Raw genomic sequence first — 17766 nt, 5'->3', positions numbered from 1 at the left:
ATACGCATCAGTCCTTTTTGCCAACAATCTCAAGCTAGACTAATTACCACCTACGTTCGAATCTGCTAGACTACTCTCTGCTTTCACTACTCTGTGGCTTCTGGAAAGCTGCGGGATAATCGTTTCCTGACTTAACTCCGATAAGGGGGCGCTCGTATCGTCCGCACCTGTATACCTCCTATGCGCTCTTTCCCCCATTAATCTCCCACAACATACTCAATAATGGGCAACCAACTCTCTACAACCGTTGCCGCACGCCCAGGCGGTGCGCTCGACAGCTACGTCCTAGAGCTCGGTGGCGGCTTAGTGTACGAGAAGAGTATGGGCACTGCGCGATTCCTCAAGACTGTCAAGGCGAAGCATAGGAATGGACCGGTCGTCGTGAAGATTTTTATCAAGCCTGATCTTGGTATTGGGCTCAAGGGATATCATAGGCGGCTGAAGGGTGAGCTGGTGATCTCGTGGGCGATGAGAGGGCGACTGATTGGCAATTTTAGCGGAAAGGGAGACGCTCGCGGATTTACCGAACGTATACGGGTACCAGACATTCGCGGAGACGGAGAGAGCGGGTTACTTGATCCGACAGTGGGTAGGTAGCAACCTGTATGACCGGATTAGGTGAGTCGAACTGCTTCGAAGGAGATGTGAGGCTAACATTGGTCAGCACACGGCCGTTTCTGAGTATGATCGAGAAGAAGTGGATGGCATTCCAGATACTGAGCGGTATGAGAGACGCTCGGATGCGCAACGTGAGTTGTGACTTCATTCTAGAAGGGAATGTATTCACAAGTCTCTAGATTCCGCACGGCGACCTTAAATCAGAAAACGTCCTCGTCACATCCTGGAACTGGGTGCTTATCACCGACTTCTCCTCTCAGTTCAAGCCCGTCCATTTGCCGGAAGACGACCCCTCTGATTTCTCCTTCTACTTCGACACTTCAGGTAGGCGGACATGCTACATCGCCCCCGAGCGGTTCACGATTGGGAAGCATAAGGAGAGGGAGAGCAAGGTCACGGAGGCGATGGACGTGTTTAGCGCCGGGTGTGTGCTGGCGGAGATGTTCTTGGATGGGAGGCAGGTGTTCAGCTTGAGTCAGTTATTTAAGTATAAGGCCGGTGATCTAGGGCTGGATGCGCATTTGGGAGAGATCGTTGATGAAGGTGTTCGAGTACGTTCTCACTTGCGTACTCCTGTATGCCGTGCTGATCCAGCGACAGGCACTGGTAAAGCGCATGATGTCGCTCAACCCTTTCCTCCGCCCAACGTTTGATGAAGCGCTCGCCGATGCACGGGACACCGTCTTTCCCGAGTCTTTCTACACGTTCTTCCACCACTATATCGCCTCACTCAACGAGCCTGTATCGTCCCCATTCTACGCGCCTTCCGCCTCAGAGGGAACAGAGACACCCGGCCGGCCAGACCAGAAGGAGCAGAAGCTGCCGAGTGATGCTGATCGGAGGATTGATAGGTTGTGGGAGGAGTGGGAGAGCGTGGAACCGTATTTGGGCGACGGGGAGGCAACGATCATGGAGCTGAGAAACGGGGAGCAGACACAAGAGAGAACATCATATTCGGTGCGTGTCACTTTCCGTGCTTAGTACAAACGATCCTGAACATAAACAGAACGTCTTCCCTGTTGTAGTGCAAATACCGGACATCTCACTTGATTTTGCAAAGCCTGCTAGGCAAGCTGCAACAGCCAGTACGTGCCTCTAGTTGACATATGGATGCACCGTTGACGAATGAAAGATGGACCTGCCTTGATCATCCTCTCCATCGTTTGCGCTAACATCCGTAACTGTGCTCATGCCAGCTCGAAAGTCCGGGCCTTGGACTTGCTACTCGCGCTGACTCCACAGCTGACGGATGAAGCCAAACTCGATCGCATGGTGCCTTATGTTGTGGACATGTTACGTGACGATTCTGCACTGGTCCGGGCTGCGTCCGTGCGAACACTCATGCAGATTGTGAGCACCTTTTTCCTGGATGAACGAGTTCTTTGCTAATATTGAACAGCTCATGACCGTGCAATCTATCACACCCTCGAACGCTCAGATATTCCCTGAATATATATTCCCGAATGTCATGGAGTTAGCACGAGATCCAGAAGTCTCGATCCGTTGCATGTATGCGCAGTGCATTGTCGCACTAGCTGAGACAGGTGTGAGGTATCTGGAGATGGACCAGGCTATGAAGATGCAGGGAAATTTGCGGTTACCAGAGAATGGTGACGAGGAGGATTCGTTGCAAGATGTGCGTTTGGTGCAGTCTCAAGTATTAGATTACTCAACGGCTCTGCAGCGCACATACGACGCCGGCTTGCAAGACATACAAGCGATCATTCAAGAGGAACTTATCGCGCTTCTGGTCGACTCCTCCAGCGCGGTCAAGCGAGCCGTCCTGCAGAACATCGCTCCCTTATGTGTCTTCTTCGGTCGACAGAGGACGAACGATGTATTGCTGAGTCACATGATCACCTTCCTGAATGGTCGGGACTGGATGCTTCGTTATGCGTTCTTTGACTGTATCGTTGGGCTTGCTGTGTGCGTAGGAGCAAGGAGCCTGGAGGAGTACATCTTGCCGTTAATGATCCAGGCGTTATCGGGTACGCATATGTCAAGCACAAGATGACTCGTCGCTCATCTGTGGCACAGATACCGAAGAGGCCGTCGTCGCACGTGTGCTATCATCGCTTACAAGCCTGTCTAATCTGAGCTTGTTTGGAAAGATGCGTCTATGGGAATTAATGAGCGCGACCATCGGCTTTCTGTACCACCCGAATGTGTGGATCAAGCAAGGGGCTGCGGCTTTCCTAGCCTCTGCTGCCAAGCATCTCCCGGCGATCGATGTGTGGGCAATCTTATACCCTTCTCTTCGGCCCTTACTGCGGTCTGATGTGGCAGAGATTGACGAGATCTCCCTGCTGTCAGCCATTAAGGCTCCTGTAAGTCTCCCCGCAGCTCTTTCAGGCCTTCGTCTCACATGATCTTTTCTAGCTGTCCAGACAAGTATTCGATGCTGCTGTCATATGGGCAACGAAGAGGGATCACTCCCTGTTCTGGAAAGCAGCAACTTCGAGAGACGCGAAATCGCGAACAGACATCGGCAAAGAAAGTTTGCGTCGAGTGACAGCTTCTGCAAGTCGTGCACTAGTCCCCCGATCTGACGAGTGAGGATATCTATTCTTCATGCTTGTGATAAAGCTGACGTGTTCAATAGGGATGAGAGTCAGATCGTCAAGCTGCAACAGCTGGGCATGACGTCTTCTGATGAGGCCAAGATCCTTTCTCTATGCGATTACATACTCAAGGTTGCTGCGGCACAAGGCGGACATATGACCCGCGCCCGCATAGAAAGCGATGTCCTAGAGCTGTTGAAGGGCGTGGATGTGCAGTTACAGCAACTTGGAGTACGGCCAACAACCGTTTTCTTAGGTTCTCGACCTTCCGAGAGTAGTTCTCGACCAGAGTCGGCTCGTCGCTTTGGTAGCGATCTTGCTCTCCACAACTCTATGCGCTCCAGCGTCCGTTTACCCATTTCTCCCTCAGCCACCAACTCACCTGGCAGTCCGATTGGCGGTCTCCGGATGAAGGAGCTGATGTCTGCTTCATCGACCTCGCTCAACTTCATGCCGCCGTCTGGTCGACTTGAGCGGCAGTCTTCGGCCGTCTCCGTGCAAAGCGCCCTAACATCTGAAATGATCAAATCGCCGAAACCCGAACCTGCGCTATCCTCAAGTCCTGCAGGATCGAACTTTTCAAGTGATGCGACCGCCATTCGCAGGATGCAACGTATCCCTGGACATGCTGAGAACTACAAGGCCCCACCTGCTATAGGTCCCAGTAAGACGATTGCTATGGGGCACCTGGAAACAGCTATTCAGATACGGCCCGAGGACGAGCTGCCCCCATCGGGGCGATCGTCACCTACCCCGACATCTCGGCCAGAATCTCGAATGCGCTACCAAACACCCACGTTGACCACCGGAATGTGGGGCAACCAAGAGAATGGTGTGAAGAACATCATTGAAGGTCTTTATCATGACAACTTTCGAGAAAGTATCCCCGAATTTGGTCCTCGCGTCCCCAATGTCCCTGTTCGCCGGCGTGCCGCTGCTCGGGCTAGCTTCCCACCGCATGAGAGCAGTTCTCGACGAACGGATGTCACATTAGTGGCGCATTTAACCAGCCATACGGGCGCGGTCAACGGCATAGCTGTTGCGCCCGACCATGTCTTCTTCGTCACTTGCTCAAACGATCGGACGGTACAAATTTGGGACACCTCGCGCCTCGCTAACAACGTGACCAGCAAGCCTCGCCATATTTACACGGGTCATCACGCCCGTGTTACATGCATCTGCATGCTGGAGAATACTCATTGTTTTGCGAGCGCTGCGGATGATGGGTCACTTCATGTTGTGCGGGTTCATGTGGGAACAGGTGGCTCTCAGCCCAAGTATGGCAGGGCACAACTTGTGCGAGAACACCGCCTGGAAGCACCAGGCGATTATATTACATGCATGACGCACTACAATGCGGATACCACGTCGAACCTCGTGTATGCGACGACCCTTGGCAACATTGTCGTATTGGATGTTCGGACGATGGAAACCGTGCTTCATATGGTCAATCCCACCCAGTATGGTCCTATCTCGACATTATGCATCGACCGAAGGCGGGCCTGGCTTGTTACTGGTACTCTCAGCGGTGTACTTACTCTCTGGGACCTTCGATTCGGACTCCGTCTGAGAAGCTGGAATGTCGCCAGTGCTGACCTATATGGCGGGTCCTCTACGGCGGTACACCAATGTGTGCTTCATCCTGTGAAGGGGCGTGACAAGTGGATTATCGTCGCGGTAGAGTCGCACCCGACGCGAAGCAGCGAGGGCGCGCCGTTGAGGAGTGTCACTCTTGAAGTATGGGACGTCGACAAGGCTGCGCTTGTCGAGATGTTTATCCACACGCAAGATGCTGCCAGTGCAGAGGCGGACGGGACGTCAATCCCAGCACTTGGAACCAAAGGGAACGAGGCGGAGAAGAACCCCGCATCAGCCATCGCAGATTTTGTCGCTTCGAGGGAGGCGAACGGGACAGGACAACGCAAAGTAACAAACGAGACGATCCGGAGTCCGCGGGCGAACAACGCTGCTCTTCCTGGAGACTTGAACCCTTCATGCCCCGATGTGCGGGCGATCCTTGTTGGTACAGATTTTGGTGGTTTCACCGCTCTTGCGCAGCAGACTGCAGGTGTTGTGGAGGAAGAAGGAATCCGACGCGAGCGACGCTCCCATCTCTACCCCAGCAAGAACAAGGAGGCCAAGGGGTTCATCATTACAGGATGCGAGGACCGCAAGGTGCGGTATTGGGATCTTGGGCGAGTGAGCCGTTCCTTCCTTATCAGCGGGGTGAGCGCGGACGGAGAGAAGCCAACGTTCAGCGCGAGCGAGCAGGGCACATATACCGAGGCATGGGGTTCGCGGCTTGGTGCTGCGATTTGGAGGGGTCGCCTGGATAGGCATATGATTATCGGCCAGCACCAGCAGCAGCTTCTCCGTGCGCACCAGGACTGTATCACTGCACTCGCCTGTATCGACAGTCCTTTCAGAGGAGGGGTTATCAGTGCCGATCGTGCTGGAATAATCAAGGTATTCAAAGTGGATTTTAACTGATCGCTTACTGTCATTTTATGTTTGTTCGTATTGCATTTGTATATTGGAGCATTTTATTGTCATGAAATTGTATCGCTTGGAATGAGAATGTCACCGTGCTTACGTGCTGCTTTTGTGTCCGAGGCAGAAAAGGAAAGGACTTCTCCGCTGCGATGTTCCCGCACGACCTCGTCGACCAACCCACCGCTCTTTCCTCTCGACGACGACAACGATGGCAACGGCGTTGAACAGCACGGCAGTGATGGCGGACAACTCCCAAGCACTCGAACCCGTTCTCAACTATGTCAACGCCTCGCTGTCGTATCTTTACCACTCGTTTCTTTCCATCCCAGGCTCATCCATCCTCATCCGCTACGTTCGCTCGTCCTATCAAAATGACCCCTTGCGCACTCTGCTCGAGATTATCCTCTTACTCTTTGCTCTTCGTACGATCCTTCAATCACGTACGCGTGCAGACAGGGCAGCGAAGAACTACGTCCAGCTGAGCGAGTCCGAAATCGACGAGCTTGTCGACGACTGGGTCCCTGAGCCGCTTGTCGCCCCCCTCAGCCCCGCAGAACAGGCACAGCTGAACGCGCTCCCGATCATCTCTGGTCCAGCAGGGCCAAAGGTCAAGTTGATGCAGTCTGGGAAGACGGTTCTCAACCTAACGAGCTACAACTTCGCCGGCCTCGCGGGGAACGAGCATATCAAGGAGCAGGCAATCGGCGCGTTACGCAAGTATGGTGTAGGCTCGTGTGGTCCCCCCGGGTTCTACGGAACAATCGACGTGCACATGCAGCTCGAACAGGATCTGGCCAACTTTCTTGGGAGCGAGAGCGCGATCATCTACTCCCAAGCGTTCTCCACCGCCTCGTCCGTCATCCCGGCATTCTGCAAGCGCGGCGATATCATCGTCGCTGATCGTGGCGTCAGTTTTGCACTCCAGAAGGGTATCCAGATAAGTCGCACCACCGTCCGGTGGTACGATCATAATGACCTTGCGAGTCTGGAGGAGGTGCTGGTCAGCGTGGAGAAGGAGATGAAGAAGAAGCGTGCACCACTTACCCGGCGATTCATCGTTTCCGAGGGTGTCTTCGAGAACGACGGTCAGATGGTTGATCTTCCCAAGCTGGTACGCGTTATATATGCCAACATGGTTACCCTTGAGCTTACATACGAGTCTGCAGATTGAGTTAAAACAGAAGTTCAAGTACCGGCTTGTCTTGGATGAATCCATCTCCTTTGGTTCTGTTGGTCGCACTGGTCGTGGCCTGACCGAGCTGTACAACGTCCCCGCGACGCATATCGATATGCTCGTAGGCTCCATGGCGACAGGGCTGAACTCCGCCGGCGGCTTCTGCGCAGGATCCCACGTGGTGACTGAGCATCAGCGGGACAACGGTACCGCGTTCGTCTTCTCTGCCGCATTGCCCGCCCTGCTGGCAGTGAGCGCGAGCGAGGCCATCGGCATCCTCCGCGACAACCCTGGCTGCCTCAGAGAACTGGTTGAAAACGTTCGTGTCGTACGCGGGGTACTTGACAGGCTCGAGTGCATCGAGATCCCCAGTCATCCCGCCTCGCCGCTAATCCACATCTACGTGCGCAACAGCCCCGCAACCCTGGAAGTGCCAAACGGAATCGCACGCAAGACGAACAAGTCCAAGCCTAACAGCTTGGTTCCCGCCGACCCCGACGTGTTCGACATCGAGTCGGAGGAAAGACTGCTGCAGGACGTGGTGGACGAGGCACTTGCACAGGGCGTGCTGATCTCCCGTGTGAAACGGTTACGTGGGCAAGAGGCGTTAGAGCCTAGGCCGAGTATCAAGATCGCTGTCACAGCAGGCTTATCGAGGAAGGAGACCGAGAAGGCTGCTGGTGTCATCCGCGCTGCGTTGCTCAAGGTGCTCGGTAAGCGCCGCTGAGCACGCAGGTGGAGAAAGAATCGTTTGGAATGGTCATCAGTATTCTGAACCAGCAGTATGAGTAGATCAGCTCTAATGTACCCTGCATAGCTAGCACATGATTTGTCTTTCTGGATACCCGTCTGTGAATGGAAATACAATCTGGTTTACTTTCTACAACTTGGGCGCCTCCACAGCAGCCGGTTCAGCAAGCTGGATCTTCTTGACCGTCGTCGATCCCTTGGGCTGCGTCTTAACCCAGGGAATGTGCGTGCGGCCCTGCATGTACGGCTGAAGTACCTCGGGAATGCGCATGCCGTTCTCGTCTTGGTAGTTCTCCACAAGGCAGCACATCGCCCGCTCCGTAGCGCAGAGCGTACCATTCAGCATGTGCACATACACCTTCTTGCTGTCACCCTTCTGTTTCAGGCCGTAACGGATCTCAAGCCTCCGGCTCTGGTAATCCGTGCAGTTTGACGTTGACACAAGCTCCTTATACGCCCCTTGGTACGGGAACCACGCCTCCAGATCATACTTCATCGCCGCGGCGTTATTCAGTGCGCCTGAAACGATAGCGACCAGACGATAAGGAAGACCAAGGCTCTGGTAGAATGCTTCACTGGTGGCGACCATGTCGTTGAACATCTCCCACGATTTTTCGGGTGCGGTGATGCAGAACTGTTCGAGTTTCTCGAACTGATGCACACGGAAAATTCCCCAGGTGTCCTTCCCATGCGAACCGGCCTCTTTGCGGAAACACGTCGAGTAACCGGCATAGCTAATGAACCGTAGTCAGGATACGAGTATCGTCTAGGAATGATATGACGGGTTTACCGAATAGGAAGCTGCGTTTGCGGCTGGTCAAACCACTCATCCGAGTGCAGGGCCGAGATCGGCTGCTCGCTGGTCGCGATCAGGTACTTGTCGTCCTCGTCGCCCGTAACCTTGTACAACTCCTCGTCAAACTGCGACAGCTGGGCGGTCTTGCTCATCATATCCTTCTTCATCATAAACGGTGTTTGGATTCTCCTGTAGTTGCGCTTCCGAAGGAAGTCAAGGCCGTAGGAGATGAGCGCTTGATTGAGGTCCAACCCATCGTTGATAAGGAAATATCCGCGGTGTCCCATAATCTTCGTTCCGCGCTCCAAGTCGACAGCATCGATGCAATGCATGACCTCGTGATGAGGCAGGATTTCGTTGTCCTTCTTTTGGACTTGTCCATTCGGTCCGTCTGGGTGCCATGTCCGCACAATCCCGTTGTTGTCCTGAACGGACCATAAGTCAACCCGGAAGTTGAAGACAGGAGAGAAACACACCTCATCGTCGCTGACAGGAACGTCCTTGTATACCAAGTTCCCGACTGTTGCGGCCTTGGCACGCATTGCTACCTCAGCCTCCGCTACCTTCTTCTTGTTCCCAGCGATCTCCGCATCGAGTTTCGCCTTATCCGCAATGAGCTCATCAGCATTCTCTTTGGCCTAAGATTGGCTGAGATTAGCTATCTTCCGTTTTGGGGAGAGTTTGGACGGACTTTTCGCTTCGCAGTAATCTCCTTCTGAATAGCGTTCGTCGCCTTGGACATTTGGTTGGTCTCATAGTCCACTATATTCTGCTCAGCACCTGCAGCCACAAGACATATATAGTAAGCGCACTCTTCACCCAATCCTGGTACATTTGGATAATCTCGTCGACCAACTCGACCGAGGCATACCGCTTCTTCTGGCTCACGCGGATCTCCTCCGCATTGCCCCCCTTCGCGTCAATGAAAGTTGTTACGTCCAGCGTCATAGTGTGCCTTTTGTCGCCCTTGATTACGTTCAAATTGAAGCGAGTTTACAGAGCAGCCTGGTTAAATTTATTCTAGTGTTGCCCGCTGGTTGACGCTGGTCGAGTCAGTGATTTTGTGGTGCTGCTCGTCGCGAGGCACAGAAATCTCGAGGCTGAAATTCAGGGAAAATGTGGCAGTGCAGAATCCATTGTCATACTTTGTTCGTCCACAACGCCGCCAATATACGACGATGGAATTGGACGATCTTATATCTCTACGTGCTCAGCTTGTTCAAACGCTTACATCTATACAAGCATTATCTACAACGAGCCAGCTATGGCGCGGTCCAATCATTCAACCCGAGTCCCCAGGAGAGAACGGAGCAGAGGTCCCAGGCCTGAAATTCTTTGAGGGGTCGGTGAGAAGAGAGATTGAGACCTTTGATAAAGTGCGCAATTTTCTTTCCATTCGTTTGATGTCGTTAAGAATGAGGAGATTTCAGTCTCTCGCCAATGAGCACCGCTCTTTGTCCACATTCTCAACAAATGCCCAGTACTTCCTCGCGGTGTGGCGCGAGGTGTTGCGTGCCCCCCCATCAATACTGTCGATCGGAAAGAACGTCAACATTCCACGATCAAATGGCCGTGATAAGCCTTCCGTGAAAGTGGATATCATCGCTGATGACGGACGTCAGTGGATACGTGTCAACACGTGAGTCAACGCCCTCGTGCTTATGAATGCTGTTGCTAAGGCAGTGTTCAGCATTAAAAATTCTCGACTCCTGGCTGAACTTCGAGAGATCGACTCATATATCTCTGAGGATGAGTCTGAGGAAGAGCAGGGCGATGCCTCGACATCTCGGGCCTTCGCAGCCACACGTCCGGCTACGGAGGTAGATAACTCCATTCTCCGCATGGCACGCGATCTTCTGACGGGCGCGGCAAATAACCCACTTCCAGGCGGGAAGGAGATCCCACGAATACAGATTTGCTTGACGCGCTTAGAGATTGGGTCTGGTGAAAATGATGTTCTCGACTCCCGAGTACAGCAAACTGTGGATAAACTGCGAACAATGGGCGTGACTGTTCAGCTGGGAGAATGGCCTCCTGCTGAATCCGAAGATGCGCTGTGTCTATTGCCCAACGAGCTAAGGCCGACCCGGAAGATTAACCTGGACCTTTCTCTCCTCATCGCGCTCATTTCGGACTTGACGCATGCGCCATTGCCACAATCGGCTGTTGAGGCTGATAGCCGGTTTCGATCTCCTGTACGTCCATGGAAGGAGAGAAACCGACCTATTTCCAGTCAGCTGGATGAAGATGATGAAGATAGCGACTTTGGGGACCATTCTCGCGCATTATCAGCTCAGCTTGAGCAAGAGATGAAAGATGGTCTACTCGAAGACATGCGCGACATCCTCTTTCCCACTTGTACACCATCGAGCGATGCCGCCGTCGAATTTTGGACAACAAAAGAGGCAATGCAGCGTTGCCTATCTATCGTGACCAAAATTGGGGGGCCAGGTGAACGACGGCGTGCGGCTGCTCTGTTCATCACAGACTCAACGGTGAATGATCCCGACAAGAACGCATTTTGGCAGGGGTCGAGACATCCTGTTGGATATCTCCCTGGCTTACCTGTCCGCACTTCTGATGTCCCCTATTCCACTCCGATCCTTTCCGAAGCCTTTCTCGCTCGCCTCGCCCACACCTGCCAGGCAGTACTTGCGTCAGCCCCAGAGCAAGCATCGGTCCCGCGAACCAACCCCGCCAAGCCCATCGTGCCTCATCTCACCGCTCACACCATTCGCTCATTCCTCAAGGGAGCGGTAGATGGTATGACTACGCTCACTGCGAACAAGATGTCAATCCGCGCTATAATGCGAGAAATGCGAAGCGTTCACGCCAACAATGTGTCTGCCGATCCGGTCACCGATCTAGTGCCGCAGCAGGACAAACAAGATAAAGGAGGCAGTGCAACTGCATGGCTTTGGGTCGTTGAGCCCCGCAGCCTTGCGGAAAGTATGCGAACAGACTTGGGAACGCCAGACAATGCACCACACTCTTTGTAAATGCCATATATCCGGCGCATACAGATACATCATGTTAACATTAAGACTGCCTATGAAGTCCTATGCTTGGGGGACAGTCTGTACAATTGATTGCTTATTCGAAATTCACGCCTTGAGCCAGGGGCGCATCATCCGTGAAGTTAATGGTGCAGGACGACCAACGCACGTACTGCTTCCATGCATCACCACCAGACTCACGACCCCACCCCGTGCTCTTATTTCCGCCGAAAGCAGCACCAATCTCTGCTCCGCTGGTAGCCACGTTCACATTGACCAACCCACAATCGCTACCCTCCTCGCTGATCCATTTCCCCATTTCGCGCATGTCCGTCGTGAAAAGCGTGCTGCTTAAACCCTGCCTAACTCCGTTGTTCCAGCCGATCGCCTGGTCGAGATCGTCATAGATAGCAACGCTCAACATGGGTGCAAAAGTTTCTTCTTGGAAGATGGGGGATTCCGGCGAGGCAGGTTTGACAATGGCAGGCAAGACATAGTGGCCCTGCTTTAGATCGCCGCTGGAGGGCGCGTATGACTCGCCTCCGACCAGGATTTCACCGCCTTCCCTCTTTACTTGCTCCAAAGCCTTGAAGAAAGTATCTTTCGCTCCCCGCGTATGAAGGGGCCCGATGAGAGTGTGTGACTTGAGCGGATCTCCAACACGTGTTTGCAGGTTCTCGTAAGCCTTAACCAACCGCGGAAGGAACTTGTCTGCAATCGATCGATGGAGGATAAGGCGTCGAGTAGTGGTGCAGCGCTGTCCAGCAGTGCCTGCAGCGGCGAAAACAAGAGTGCGGAGTGCAAGGTCAAGATTCGCACTAGGCGCGACAATGGCACAGTTGTTACCACCGAGCTCAAGCAAGATCTTCCCAAATCGAGATTGAACCTTTGTGCCGATGATCTGGCCCACGCGCTCGCTACCAGTGAAGCTCACTGAATAGATGTGAGAAAGCAGCTCAACATACCTGTTTAGACTCGCCTAGATCGACTGCTTTGTCATTCACAAGAGCCTCTCCTGCCTCCAGCCCACCACAGACCAAGCTCGCAACGGCACCATCGATACCGTTCTTCTCCAGAACATCGGCCACAATGCGCGTCACCGCGATAGCACAGAGCGGGGTGGTAGGAGAAGGCTTCCACACGGTAGCATTGCCAACCGCTAGGCAAAGGGCGAAGTTCCACCCACATACGGCAACTGGGAAATTGAAGGCTGTGATGATTCCAACAACACCAAGAGGATTGGCCACTGAAAGCTTCAGATGAGTTATTTGTTGATCACCGCGGAGGACGAGGCTCACCCTCGAGAATCTGATGGCCTGGCCGCTCAGATTTCAAGACGCGTCCGGCTGCGCTGCGAGACAGACCAATGGCATAATCACACTGGTACAAGGTCAGAAACACTGCACATGTATGTCAGTCGGTTGTGACATACGATATCGATGTATTCCTGGATTTCTCCCTCGCCTTCGGAAATGATCTTTCCCATCTCCAATGACACCAATGCACCAAGCGCAGATTTCTACAGCCTCATAAGTTTAAAGATCTTTCCAGGTTGTTCTGAAGACTCGCATGTTCTGCAATAGCGTTGCGGACCTGACGAATGATCTCGCCGCGCTTCGGTCCAGTGACTTTCCGGAAGGTCTTATATGCTTCACGAGCACGCTTTACGGCCTCAGAGGTTTCTGCTGCAGTAGCCTGTGTCGTTTCAGAGTGCATATCTATGTATATGCTAAGTGTTGTGACTTACAGTCGCAACCTTAGCCAAGACCTCGCCGGTGCTGGGGCAGACGCTCTCCATCACCTCTCCGTTCCCACCCCAGGTACCCTTGCCCATATAGACACCCTTTACCACTTCTCCGTCAATAGGCAAACCTGCTGCACTCAGCACCTTTCCCACACGGGTGGATAGCATCCTCTTGGCACCTCCCGCTGTGCTCGAAAGTCCAGTCGCGTTCACAGTCATTGTTGCGATGTTGTGTCCTCTAACCGCGAGAAGACGAATATGCAAGCGGACGAACGGTGAGCCAAACATGATAAGAGCATGTGTCCAGGGATATATATTGGATACAATGTGACGGGGAACGGATGATAGATAGTAAGCAGGAGGAGATGGTGAACGTGCAGTCGGTGTTGGACGGTCGTCGCGGTGGGCACAGGGCCGGACGGATTGATCGGGATGATCGAGGGCCAATCGGAGGTGATCGAGTTCTCCTACAAGTTGCACCGGCCGGCGTTGCTCAGGGACTCCCGGAGCCGAATGGACCGTTTCGGACACGCCGGCCCGTGTTATGAATCCTTCCGTGCTGCCGATGGTCCGGGCTGCTGCCGCAAACACCGTCGCTTAATCTTTACTTGGCCCAATCACGTTGCCAAGTTAATGGGTCTGGTGATTGTGATTTACGGAGCCCCGGACTTATGTCAACCTGGAAAGCTCGGGGAGCATCGAGTTGATCAGGTCTCGCGACGGCCGATGATCCGACCCCAGTCTGGGGCTCCGGCCTCCGGCATTCCTTTATTCGTCATTGTCGTCACACATTCTAATACAGTGCTCGATATGTGGTCAACTACCAATAAATATAATGATGTTCATCGTGAAAATAATTAGATGAAATACAATGCTTGCAGGCTATAAATAACACATGCGTCTATTCGACCGGGTGGCCGATCATATATAATCGTAATCAGATGCGTACTGGTGACGGCGAAACATTGACAAACACAGATGTCGTCCTGATTATCCGCTTTCTTGTAGTTGACTTTCCTTCTGGTATAACGCAGCGGCAAGATCCAGAAGAGTGCGTTCCAAGGGTATCCACTCTATTGGGAAATCTCGCATCAGCTGGCTGGTATCGACTTGGAAGCGAGGAGGAGCGTCGTCGGGGCCCGGTGTTACTCGTCGTGCCTGGTCGGGGAAGCCGCGGCGAACAATGGCTGCGGCATGGCCATTAGTGAAAGGGGATGAAATGGGGATGTACCGCTGGTTCCGGGCTCGTGGGGTGGAAAGAGCGAGAACCTGCAGTCTGGCACTAAATGATCGCTTTGATTAGTTCTTCCATCCGGAAATTGCCACTGATGAAAACTTACACGTCACGAACGTCCACCGAAGCAGGAAAAAATGCGCGTGGAATGGCAGCGGCTTCCCCATTGATTATCGACCACTGCTGCTGAAGTGACTGGTTGAGCTCGTCGAAGTCATCGTAAGGCTGTCCGGGAGGTCCGAGAATAACGGGTGGACAAAATGTCGTTATGAAAAATTGTGGCTTTTCCTGTTGGAGGAAATCCCATGCGGCGCGTTCGGCAAAAATCTGTCCTCCTTGTTAGTGCTGCACGTGAAATCTGATAAATATGCTCGCCTTCGATGCCGTCCATACATATGTAGAGTCATCCGTACGTGCTGCTTCCTCCCAGCTCGCGGGTGCCCAGTCGTTCGGGGTATATTGCCTTTCTGGGTTCAATCCCTCCCGATAGTCGACCACCGCGGCAAGGCTGCTCACAATCACGACATGTTTCACCCTTGGTCGTTTTGAAGCCACTCGCATGATGTTGCGAGTGCCGACTACCGATGGAACCAGCATGTCTTCGAGGTTGTACTCGAAGTCAAGTGTGAATGGTGCGGCTGTGTGAATGATATAATCAACGCCTATAGAGGCGCGGTCGAGTGAATCCGAATCGACTATTGAAGATATTGTTACCCATTCGATATACGTCGCCTGTTGAGGATACAAGGCATTCCATTCTTCGGACTTTTCGCGTGAGCGCTAAACATTTCATTGCTTAGTCATGTTACCATCGCGGAAATAGCCAATCAAGGAATCTCGCTCACCGACACCCCTCTGACGCGGTAACCTCGTCGAATTAACTCCAGAACAGTATGTGAACCAATAAATCCTGTAGCACCCGTCACTAGAACTACCGGTGGTGTTGCCATGAGGAGGGAAAGTTGGGTGGCGTTGGGTATGTTGTATTGTACTACGGGCTCCAAGGTAGAGTTGTCGAAGGCTAAATCTTGCCCTATATGGGTGGATATAAGATAGGAGAATAGTGTTTGTGTCGTGGCTGAAGAGTTTGTATACATTTTGAATCGGGCTACCTTTATACCGTCCGAGGTCCGGACAACGATGCGTAGTCATAACGGAGGCAGGGCTGACTAAACCCGGCACAGCTGAAAAGTTGATGAACAGACCAGCGGGAATCCGCCGAATGCATGGCCCTTCCAGCACACGCGAGAGACAGATTGACAAGTGACGCGCAATCGTGCTCCTGTGCCTAAGGAATGAAACGGAATCGATCAACCAGAGCGCAGGCATGGAGAACACACCATAGGGGGAATCCTTCCCCGCGCTATGGTACGGGTCTATCGCCAAGTGCACACCGCCACCTGAGTCTCGGCTGTCCAGCAGGCCCCTGCACCACCAGAGACCCTGGAATCTTGTGGTTCGTCCATGACGTTCGAAATTTCTTTTCGCTGTTGCTACACGTTGACCATCTTCGCTATCAACGCTCTCCTATCGGTCCTAGCCACGCCGATAAAGAAATAAGCGAGGAGACCTTTGCTGCTGAGACAACGGTCGCTGAGTGGAGCCCCCCTCTTCCGTGCTCCTCCGAGATGCGACGTGTTCCACGGCAGTTTGCACGGCCAAATGATGTGGTGTGACGGCCATGAATACCATGCCACTAGAATTCGGTTGCCGTACAACAGATCAGAGCTGTACAAAAGATATGTTAACGCTGCGCAGATGCAGGCGAGGGAAGTCATTGCTTACTCCTGTTGGTATTTGTCTGGAATGTGCACAACGTTCTTAGAACTTTGGGTAACGCGGGGACCACAAGGGAAGATCCGGTCGTTTTCGGAGTAGAGGTAGCCGAGCTGTGGCACGTTGACTCAGAGCTGTGCCATATTTCAAAGGTAATGAATGTTACGTACAAAGGGCCCGCGTGCTTAGTAAGCCACTACTGTTCGCACCCCATCAATGTGATGTCGCCCTGACTTACAAAGGGCGGTAGCACTGCTTTCCAAACTTCAAGGCTGACAATGAACGCATAGGAATGATGATGATGAGAAAAACCCTGACTTGGCTGTTCTGAGAGAGCAATTTTGTATGCATAACCGGTCCATTGGTTGCCCGAAGGTCGTATGTTTTTTGGGGGGAATGACTGTTCATCCCATGACCATCGGACGGGGGATCGACGTGCTGCTGCCGCATAACATTGACCAGCAGATGGAAGAAGTGAATAGAGTGCTTAGGATATACGGCCGAGGTCGAAATAGAAAAGAAGTTATGATAGCCGGACGTAGAACTGCAGGGGAAAGAAGGCGGCCCTCTTCAGGGACGGAACCGGAGCACGTGGTAAACTACCCTGTCATTCTTCTTGAACGACCACCACCGAAGTCGATGCCAGCACATCCGTACGCTCACCGCTATGACGACTGCATCTCTAGACTCTCTTACTGAGGATCAAATTCGCTTTCGGGAATGGTTCAACAATACTGAAGTTCCGCGCTTGCAATATCTTCGTGTATACACGAACGACCCGTATAAAAAGGGCTGGGGCAATGCAATCGTCCACGCATATCGAGACCTCATGCCTCGCATGGGAAAGGAGCACGAACACGAGTGGTATGGGATTATTAACATGGTACTGGTCAAGCTCTTCGATAGCTCCGAGTATCTCATATCCAACCTCGCGTAAGGTTGAACGAGGAGAGTGGCTTGTCTTTTTATGTGAAAGTGCCTCTTGGTGAAAGGGGGCCAGTGGTGCTCTACTGGGAGGCGAAGCCAATGGTCTGGGCAAATAGCCCAGGCTTACGCAAGAGGGCAGACGGGCAAATGCGCGATAGAATGGAAGAGTTGATGGGTATACAGTGGAAATCCCTCCTCATCGTCGGTGTCTCAACTATGGGTCCCTGGGCACAAATCTACACTCTCGTAAACAGAACATACGAAGAATGGCCGATAAGACCACGCCCACCCTCGGGATTTTCGACCCAGAATCCTGCCGCCTGGTGGCCCATGCACACTCATCAAGAACACATCATGCGCGAAAGCGGCTGGAACCGCCTCCATGAGGTGGTGGACACGATAAACACGATGGTCACCGCACACTTTCGATCAGAAATGGCTCGATCTTCCGAGTCCGAGGACGAGATTCTTCGCAGCATCGCGCAAGCTGATGCCATGAATGCAACTTGACGAGGACGTCGACGTTTATTGGGTCAATGTCCGCCCACGTGTACATGGAACTTCCACTCAGATTGCACGGAGTATTGTGGATACTGTCGAATTTGAACACATTGTACCGTATTGTAGATATGGATTTTGTCGTCGAAAAGAAACAGGACAGGAAATATCACAGCCTTTCAATGCACAATCCTCACAC

General features: G+C 52.9%; 7 protein-coding genes across 7 annotated transcripts; 4 read left to right on the top strand and 3 right to left on the bottom strand.

Annotated features, from left to right (window-relative positions):
* Window positions 1–33: 33 nt before the first annotated feature.
* DACRYDRAFT_116611 (ARM repeat-containing protein) lies at window positions 34–5744 on the top strand. The gene is made up of 12 exons (XM_040770238.1): window positions 34–445; window positions 498–618; window positions 665–749; window positions 798–1169; window positions 1219–1575; window positions 1625–1703; window positions 1751–1968; window positions 2018–2254; window positions 2303–2606; window positions 2656–2945; window positions 2998–3170; window positions 3221–5744. Exons 1-12 carry the CDS (start codon window positions 223–225, stop codon window positions 5667–5669), a joined length of 4908 nt encoding a protein of 1635 aa, XP_040628353.1. The 5' UTR covers window positions 34–222; the 3' UTR covers window positions 5670–5744.
* Window positions 5745–5910: 166 nt separating this feature from the next.
* Window positions 5911–7573, top strand: DACRYDRAFT_89204 (serine palmitoyltransferase; the record flags this gene model as incomplete). Its single annotated transcript, XM_040776899.1, has 2 exons — window positions 5911–6783; window positions 6839–7573. 2 exons carry the CDS (start codon window positions 5911–5913, stop codon window positions 7571–7573), a joined length of 1608 nt encoding a protein of 535 aa, XP_040628352.1.
* Window positions 7574–7726: 153 nt separating this feature from the next.
* On the bottom strand, window positions 7727–9340 carry DACRYDRAFT_53207 (serine-tRNA ligase; the record flags this gene model as incomplete). The annotated part of the gene is made up of 5 exons (XM_040775156.1): window positions 7727–8330; window positions 8387–8817; window positions 8869–9030; window positions 9084–9154; window positions 9205–9340. 5 exons carry the CDS (start codon window positions 9338–9340, stop codon window positions 7727–7729), a joined length of 1404 nt encoding a protein of 467 aa, XP_040628351.1.
* Window positions 9341–9570: 230 nt separating this feature from the next.
* DACRYDRAFT_108003 (uncharacterized protein) lies at window positions 9571–11391 on the top strand (the record flags this gene model as incomplete). The annotated part of the gene is made up of 3 exons (XM_040768572.1): window positions 9571–9768; window positions 9823–10031; window positions 10083–11391. 3 exons carry the CDS (start codon window positions 9571–9573, stop codon window positions 11389–11391), a joined length of 1716 nt encoding a protein of 571 aa, XP_040628350.1.
* A 94-nt stretch (window positions 11392–11485) lies between these two features.
* Window positions 11486–13300, bottom strand: DACRYDRAFT_89202 (NAD-aldehyde dehydrogenase; the record flags this gene model as incomplete). Its single annotated transcript, XM_040776898.1, has 6 exons — window positions 11486–12321; window positions 12368–12634; window positions 12687–12768; window positions 12821–12907; window positions 12958–13083; window positions 13136–13300. The coding sequence occupies 6 exons, from the start codon at window positions 13298–13300 to the stop codon at window positions 11486–11488; spliced, it is 1563 nt and encodes a 520-aa protein (XP_040628349.1).
* Window positions 13301–13982: 682 nt separating this feature from the next.
* Window positions 13983–15387, bottom strand: DACRYDRAFT_22588 (NADP-binding protein). Its single transcript, XM_040772868.1, has 4 exons — window positions 15212–15387; window positions 14742–15146; window positions 14473–14693; window positions 13983–14414 (listed from the first exon to the last, which is right to left on the bottom strand). Exons 1-4 carry the CDS (start codon window positions 15314–15316, stop codon window positions 14123–14125), a joined length of 1023 nt encoding a protein of 340 aa, XP_040628348.1. The 5' UTR covers window positions 15317–15387; the 3' UTR covers window positions 13983–14122.
* A 1388-nt stretch (window positions 15388–16775) lies between these two features.
* Window positions 16776–17476, top strand: DACRYDRAFT_22587 (uncharacterized protein). The gene has a single exon (XM_040772867.1). It carries the CDS (start codon window positions 16810–16812, stop codon window positions 17077–17079), a length of 270 nt encoding a protein of 89 aa, XP_040628347.1. The 5' UTR covers window positions 16776–16809; the 3' UTR covers window positions 17080–17476.
* The last annotated feature ends 290 nt before the right edge of the window (window positions 17477–17766 follow it).

The sequence above is a fragment of the Dacryopinax primogenitus genome, assembly GCF_000292625.1.
Source record: "Dacryopinax primogenitus strain DJM-731 SS1 chromosome Unknown DACRYscaffold_10, whole genome shotgun sequence".
NCBI lineage: Eukaryota > Fungi > Basidiomycota > Dacrymycetes > Dacrymycetales > Dacrymycetaceae > Dacryopinax > Dacryopinax primogenitus.
Note: the sequence above shows the minus strand (reverse complement) of the source record. Positions and strands in the feature narration are given on the sequence as shown.

What these genes read in the sequence shown, in the direction of transcription:
- DACRYDRAFT_116611 (XM_040770238.1), top strand. Translation starts at nt 223, where the DNA reads ATGGGCAACCAACTCTCTACAACCGTTGCCGCACGCCCAGGCGGTGCG. An exon ending in TGCGAACACTCATGCAGATT is followed by an intron (nt 1,969 to 2,017) that starts GTGAGCACCTTT and finishes AATATTGAACAG; the next exon opens with CTCATGACCGTGCAATCTAT. An exon ending in TGTCAGCCATTAAGGCTCCT is followed by an intron (nt 2,946 to 2,997) that starts GTAAGTCTCCCC and finishes GATCTTTTCTAG; the next exon opens with CTGTCCAGACAAGTATTCGA.
- DACRYDRAFT_22588 (XM_040772868.1), bottom strand. Translation starts at nt 15,316, where the DNA reads ATGGCAACACCACCGGTAGTTCTAGTGACGGGTGCTACAGGATTTATT. An exon ending in ATGTATGGACGGCATCGAAG is followed by an intron (nt 14,694 to 14,741) that starts GCGAGCATATTT and finishes CAAGGAGGACAG; the next exon opens with ATTTTTGCCGAACGCGCCGC. An exon ending in TCGGTGGACGTTCGTGACGT is followed by an intron (nt 14,415 to 14,472) that starts GTAAGTTTTCAT and finishes GCGATCATTTAG; the next exon opens with TGCCAGACTGCAGGTTCTCG.
- DACRYDRAFT_22587 (XM_040772867.1), top strand. Translation starts at nt 16,810, where the DNA reads ATGACGACTGCATCTCTAGACTCTCTTACTGAGGATCAAATTCGCTTT.